The 7,304-nt window shown below is 45.8% G+C and overlaps 1 protein-coding gene across 1 annotated transcript; it reads right to left on the bottom strand.

Annotated features, from left to right (window-relative positions):
- Window positions 1-2,802: 2,802 nt before the first annotated feature.
- LOC114813903 lies at window positions 2,803-5,618 on the bottom strand. The gene is made up of 3 exons (XM_039912817.1): window positions 5,471-5,618; window positions 3,672-3,911; window positions 2,803-3,255 (listed from the first exon to the last, which is right to left on the bottom strand). The coding sequence occupies exons 1-3, from the start codon at window positions 5,616-5,618 to the stop codon at window positions 3,038-3,040; spliced, it is 606 nt and encodes a 201-aa protein (XP_039768751.1). The 3' UTR covers window positions 2,803-3,037.
- Between the last annotated feature and the right edge of the window lie 1,686 nt (window positions 5,619-7,304).

The raw sequence follows: 7,304 nt of genomic DNA, 5'->3' as shown, positions 1-7,304 counted from the left end.
AGGTAGGAGGGAACTCCGTTTAACAAATAAAAAAGAATTAACTTCATGGCTCGAGTCTTCTTCTAGGACGGTAGTTCTTTTACGGACGTAACGCAGTGCTGTTGAAATTTTTGATTTAATTCTAATCAAGACCATGCCCTTAACGAGAAATTCGGGGGTGGGGGGTGAGGAGGTGGGGGAGTAGGTACGCGTATAGGAAGATTTGATAACTTTATCTTTTTACCCTCTTCTCTGCTAGAATTGAAGCAGAACCTCAAAAGAAAAAAAATCTTAAAAAGCTGGGTCTAAATATAAACCAAGGATTTCAATATATTGGGTTTGCACTTTTTAATTTCATACTTTTCACAAACGTATCCGCGTGTTGGCTCGAGGACCTGAGTTTATTTCAGAATTTACTTTGGACTCACAATTAAAAATTCACCAAGATGTTTATATGACAATTAGCACGTGGGGGGGGGTGTCCCCAAATGTTTCCATGGCCACTATACAATAGACAACCTACTTTTAAAAAGAAAGATAAAGCCAAATGTAATATGAATGCTTGAAAAACTTGAACCATTGAAATGCTCGAAGTATTTTTTTAAAATGGTTTTCTTGCGGCTTCGCTAAACCGGGCGTTTTTCACTTTGAAGAAGTGACCTGATCATTTCTGAATTCACCATAGGCGACATCTGTAACCTATTGTGTACATTCCCTGCTGGACAGAGTATTTATGGAGCCTTACAGTGTGGTGCGCTTGGCGATATTGACCATTGCTCTTTGGGGTTTATTATATCAAGATAATATTTGGGTTTGGGAAGGACAAAAAAGAACTAGCAAGTAGAGGTTTCCTGAAATTAATTAAAACTTTCCATGTGAAGTTTAATGTACTGAGTTAGATGAATGTTCATGCTGTTTCTTGAAAACCTGTGGGATCCACTCTCAATAAAGTGAAAATCTATTAGCATTCTGTATGCATCTGCAGCATAAATTTCATTTGAATTTCAAATTTAATAAACCAGGAGGTTTTTAATCATCCCTGGTTTTATTTGTTTGATATTAACATGCTTATTGACCGGGTCTGTTGACCAGTTTGATCATTACAGGACAGCAAAAAGTTAATTAAAACGACCACAGCTCCTTAATCATATCATCTGTCTCATCCATGTCACTCCCTTTATTACAGGCTATGATGGATAGGGTCCCAGATTAATTTCTCTGTTTCTTCGATTTGGACAACAGCTTTTGGGACCTAATTTACATCCTGGGAACAACTTGCTGAAGCACACCTAAGCACCTAGTCGCTACAGTATACATTACCAATTTCAGAATTTAGATGGAGTCTCGTTTTCGGCCAGCCGACTCTCACTCTCTCAAACGGTGCCCTCGCTTTGTGGAATCTTCAAATGAACCTAAGGCTCTAAATTTATGAATGCTTCTTTAGGGTGAAGGGAACTGCTGCCCAGTTAAATATCGAGCAAAAATGCGGATAGCCTGATATGCAAATTAAGTCCTTGGGAACCATTAAGGGCAAATTAGTATCAATTCATATTCTAAACATCAAAATGGTGATGGATGCCAAGCATGGAGCAGTGCGGCGGTACCACCAGGACACTTTCAAAGGGGGTCCCTGTCTGAGCCCTGTCCATCCTGCGAATAAGAACTTGGCCCTCCGGATAGGGCAGGTACGAGGTCCAGTCGATGAGCGCGGACCGATTTCACCAAGAGGGTGGACGATTTCAAGGAATACGAGGGCTGCAGGTCAACCTGACCGTTTCAAAAGGGAAAGATTTTAAATGGAGCTAGTGCACTTTAGACACCTAATTCTCCAGGCGCCGGGCACCAACCTCCCTCCGACCTCATAACCTCGTTCCTCTCCTTCGCTGGACGTGGCTTTGGGGAGTCTTGAGGCTCTGGCTAGTTTGCAGTTAAATACCCCTTGAAGTCACGGGCGGCGGGGGGAGGAGAAGGAGGAGGACGACGAGGAGGAGGTGGAAATCCGGGAGGGAGGTGGGAGGGGAAGAAGGTGTCTCGGGGCTGGGAACTCATTTTAAGGCTCTCGGGGTTGAGCTGAACGGTCTAAATTCCCTCTCTTCATTTAATCCGGTTTTTAAAAAAGCAAAAAAAAAAAACCTGGAAATGCTTATACCTGTGGATTCCCGCGGGCTTTTTCTCGGCCGTTCCTGCCTTCGGTCCGTTTCACCTGGAAGTTGCCTAATGATTTATTGGACAGTGACAATAAACCGCGAGTTTTTCTCGCATTTTCTAGCAGCCTGCTTTAAGGTAGCCCTTACCCAGTGGCTCCCCACAAGGATTGTGTTCCCTTAATTATTTAGGGTTTGAAACTTTCTACATTTAATAGTAGAACATTATTTGGAGGGGATGTTTGGTTTTATCTTGTCCCGTTCTGCCAGCGATTCTGCTGTCATTACTTGAGACCCTGGTTGATGACAGTGGAGCAATAGTGAATTTTGATCTGCAGGGAAGCATAATCCTAAAACAGGCAAATAACTCTTTTCTGTGATTTTTTTTCTGACGAAAACATACACTCATTTATCGAATCTCACAGAGCCGTAGAAGCATCGCCGCGACACTGTCGTATTACTGATATTTTCATGTTGTCTCTCGTCAACTTCAAACTTTTCAAATGAGAATTAGTGTAATCTCCAAAATCAAGAAGTCCTGGAAATTAGCTTTTCTTTCCAATTTCTGAAGGTGCTTCAGGCTCTTTTAGCTGGGATATTTTGGAAGTTCAATGAAGCTTCGCCCCTCGCCCCCCTCCTCCCTCCCCGCTCCAAAAAGCCCCTCCGGATTTACAAGTATTCAAGGCATATAATACGCGGTCACATTTACCTAATACCAGGCATGATACGTACGTCAATATGTATTCTTAAAGGGACGGTTAAGAAATACACACATTTTCGAATTGTGTTCATATATATAGTCTATGACTCAAGGTGACACGTCTTTGGTAATTATCTAAAAGGAAGAAGTACATGAGGATTGTACTGTATACACACACACCCCAGGACACTTCCTACAATTAAATAAATAATCCCTACACCCTCGGTGTCCGGAGCTGATCGAGTAAGTGAACGAAGAAGGTGGTAGCGATAGGATTCTCTCTCCACGGGAGTGGCTGGCGATTTTGCTCTTCGTGTAGAGGTGGCCGGAGAGCCCGCAGATTCCAGGAGCCGCTCAGTTTCGGGATTTCTTCAAGTGGATTTGTTTCGGCAAGCGTAGCCCGCATCGCATTATATATTACTTTCTCACCACCTACACGGAGAGTTAAAAACTACTAAATTCTAAGCCTCAGCATTATTGATTTCTTTTCATCCTATCCCGGTGCAGCAAGAGAAGGTGATGCCTTCCGACTACCCCGCGCCTCGCAGTTTCGGGAAGATGAATGTTTCTTTGGGAATCGTGTTTTAATTACACACCACATAGGAGCTGCTCGGGGCTACTGCTGTAACTACACATGGATTTCAGCCCATCCCCCGGGGCTCAAAATCGGGCGGGATTGGGAGGATTTGAAAAAAAAAGCGGTGGGCAAGTATGACGTTCCCATTTTGGGGATCAGTCTATTTTAACGCTCCCTGCAGCGGCTCGCTCTCCCCCAACCCAGACACCCCCAGAAAACCAGCCTACACCCTTAGGGGCCGTTCGTTGAGCGTAGGAGCCTAGAACTGTACCATTTCCCCCTGGAGTTTGCCGGTCAGTTCCTGGCATGAAAATCAAAACCTGAAAATACTGTTTCCGTAGAGTGGAGTTAAAGGGATGTGCCCTAAAACCGGCTGATTTGCAAGGGGAAATGGTTTTCTTTAGCTTGTGGCTCCCTCGGCGCAGCTCGTCTCCACTGACACAAGTCCCGCAGATCAGATCCACCTCGCAAGAGCTCACTAATTCTCTTTCCCATTCTTCTCGCCAGTCAGCTGCCACCGGCGGATGCGTTGTTCTGGGCTTATATGGCAGCGCAATTAGTGTTGTTTGTGTGTGTGTGTGTGTGCGTGCATTTTTTCCAACAGTCTTATTAACAAACAAACAACAACAACCAAAAAAAAGGGTGGTGAACAGGTTATTCTCCTAACCTGACCTGGCTGAAAGAGTGAGATGAGCAACACTGAACAGATGTCCCCATTTAAGCCATTCTTTCCCCACAAGCCTGCTGGATATTGCCGTGGTGCAGGAAGCTCGCTTCAAACCTGGCCCATTCCCGGCCATAATGGCCACGTTATTCTGGACCAGTGAACACGAACAAAATGGGCTTCAGATCGCGTGCTTTCGAATCGTTCCGTTCCGACTCCGAATCCAGGGGGGCTGGGGAAGGAGAGAGCGAGGGAGGAGCGGGGAGGGAGGGAGAAAGGAAGAGAGAGAGAAAGAGAGAGAGAAGCGGAAGGGACAGACTGAGATTTCATCTTGGATCGCAAGAAGAGAACTTGCTCAAAAGATTTTTTTTGCGGCAAATATGGTATAATTTACAGGGCAATTTAATAATCCGAGGGACAATGCAAAAGCCCTTTGCGTTGTAAACCGCTTCTAATTACTTGCCAGAGCAATTAGCTGACTATCACGAAGAAATTAGATCGCTCAATGTAGCATAAATAATGCGAATAATTTTGTAAGGAGAATGGAAAGCGAGACCTGGTGTTTCTTTATAAGGAAATAACACCTCGTACTGTACGAACCCTACATGAACACATATTAATGTCTAGGCATGCATGGAAATGAATCCGAACAGGAGCCCTCTGGCTTCGATTCAGCACTTTCTCCATTTACGTATGCGGGGTGAAAGTCGGCTTCCAGGCGTTTAGATCTGCAGCTCTTCCAGATCACAGTAATTAACACATAGCGACTTCAATAGGAAAACCTGTTTTCCAGATGATTTTTACAATGCAGCTTTATGTCTCATTTGGCAGTTTAAATAGCTGGAGCTGTTTTCTGGCTGCATCTCTAGTATCATCTGTTGAGCCTATTTTGCCTAGAATCCTGAATACTGACCAAAACTTAGGTGCTGGCTTTTATATTTGCTCTTTGGGAGAGGGCGTGAGGGCGGGAGGAGGATTGGGAATGGTGAAGAGTTGTAAATGCGTTTGAAGGGTTGACGTTTCTCTGCTCTGCTCTTTCGGATGATGGAGTCAAAGCAGATTGCATATTCCTTTTTTTTAAAAAAATGTGGCTGTCTTTAAACTTTTTTAGTCCGTGTCAATCATCTTTTATATTTATCTCCCTTTACTTGTCTGCTTGTTGTTTCACCTGGGACAATAGGAAAAAAAAATCCCTCGCACATTTCTCGCTAGAACAAACCACCAAAAAGGTGAAATCGAACCCAACTCTTCAGAAAAGCCTATTTATTTAGAAATTTAAGTACCTGGTTATTTGAAACTCAACTTGAACACGTTCACCTTCCATTTGTTTTGCAGCAACTGGGTGACAAGACTCCAGAGACTATTAAAAAAAATGGAAATACAGAAAATGTGGATTGAGCACAAACCCTGCTGGCGTGGGGAGGGTAATGGAGCATTTAACTCGAGGAGCATTTGCAACTGAATTCGGGAACCGCGAAACTTGATGGAGTTTTCTTCTCCCACTGCTAGTTTCTTCCCAGTAAACAAGCTGTCGAACACGTTTAACCAAGACATGGGCCTCCTGAAATGCTTCAATTTATCAAATGACCAACAGCTGCCTGGCGGAGTCACTGAACACAGTGGCTTGCGAATTCATAATTATGAGTCATCTGTCTTCTGGCCCTTTAAACCAAGCGGCGTAGGAGCTGGGAGCCCTAACACTCGTCACGCCGGGGCTTTTGGTCGGGGGAAAGGTCAGTTCATAATTTTCCCCACGAGCCAGTCGAGGGCAGCAATTTGGGGGTGATTTCCCCTCTCCCACCTGACCAGATCGCTGTCGCCTTCCGGGAATCTTCCTTGGATCCCTGAAGACCTCGAGAGGAGTCCCTCTTTCCCCTCCAAGTCGTCCGCCTCTCATTCGGGGAGATCGCAGGATTACGGGGTGTCCTAACGAGAGGCCGTGTAGGTCCCTCCCGTCGGACAATGATGGGCCTTTTTCTGGGCGTTGGTGGGAACTTGCCACAGGGGACGGATCCTTGTCAGTGGTGTTTCCGGACCGTCGCCCCTTTAATGCTGGTTTCTGTCGTGGGCCACAGATGGAGGGTCCCCTCCACCCCCCAGACCCCTCAGCCTCTGGTCGAGGCGCAGTCCCCACTGTCCCACTGTCCTGGGGCTTCCTGAGACCGAGGGAGGTCGACCCCCTCGGGCCTTCCCTGGGCGGGGGGGGGGGGGGCGTGACCCCCGGCTCCTCTGGACAGATCAGGCTTTCAACCAAGCAGGGGTCTCTGTTTCCTAAATGAGCCTGAGGAAGCTCCATTTCTCTCCTATTACTAATAATTATTATTATAATTATGGCATTTGTTAAGCACTTACTGTGTGCGAGGCACTGTACCAGGCGTTGGGGAGAATACAAGCAAATTGCGTTGGACACTTCTAATGATGGTTTTGTTAAGCGCTTACTGTGTGCGAGGCACTGTATTAAGCGCTGGGGAGGATGCAAGCAAATTGCATTGGACACCTCTAATGATGGTATTTGTTAGGTGCTTCCTCTGTGTGAGGCACTGTACTAAGCGCTGGTGAAGATACAAGCAAATTGGGTTGGACACAGTCCCTGTCCCACGTGGGATTCACAATTTCAATCCCTGTTTTACAGATGAGGTAACTGAGGTGCAGAGAAGTGAATAGACTTGCCCAAGGTCACACAGCAGCACGACTGAGCCGGGATTAGAATGCATGACCTTCTGACTTCCAGGCCCTTGCTCTATCCACTAAGCCATGCAAACCATTGCCCTTCCCCTTTTGGGGCTAAAGCAACGACTGGGAGTGTGGGTGGGGTAGGGGGCTATCGGGCCTTGCTCCCCAAAGGACGCTGAGGCGATCTCTTGATTACTTCCTGTGAAAGGGGCACACCCTAAGGAATGGGATCAGAACAAATTTCTCCAAAAACGTAGGGTGCACATTGGTTTGGTAGATCACCTCCTTCTCCCCGCCCCCACCCTTTGATGGGTATAAAAATGACTATTAAAATACTATTTTTCATGCCTAGTTTTCAGGACCCAGGGCCTCCTCCTCTTAGTGCTCTGGGCAAACTTTCTGAAAAGGAGAACTCAAAGCACAAAATGGCAGGTCATTGATCAGTGTCAGACATATCCTTGCTGAAAGAAAGGAAATCCTCAGCCTTTGCATTAGAGCTCCGAGATCCGATCCAAAAGCAAGGGAGATTAGTAAGGAGTCCTTCAGTGTCCATTGCTTCTATTGTAG

This window comes from Ornithorhynchus anatinus, chromosome 8, assembly GCF_004115215.2.
Source record: "Ornithorhynchus anatinus isolate Pmale09 chromosome 8, mOrnAna1.pri.v4, whole genome shotgun sequence".
Taxonomy (NCBI): Eukaryota; Metazoa; Chordata; class Mammalia; order Monotremata; family Ornithorhynchidae; genus Ornithorhynchus; species Ornithorhynchus anatinus.
Note: the sequence above shows the minus strand (reverse complement) of the source record. Positions and strands in the feature narration are given on the sequence as shown.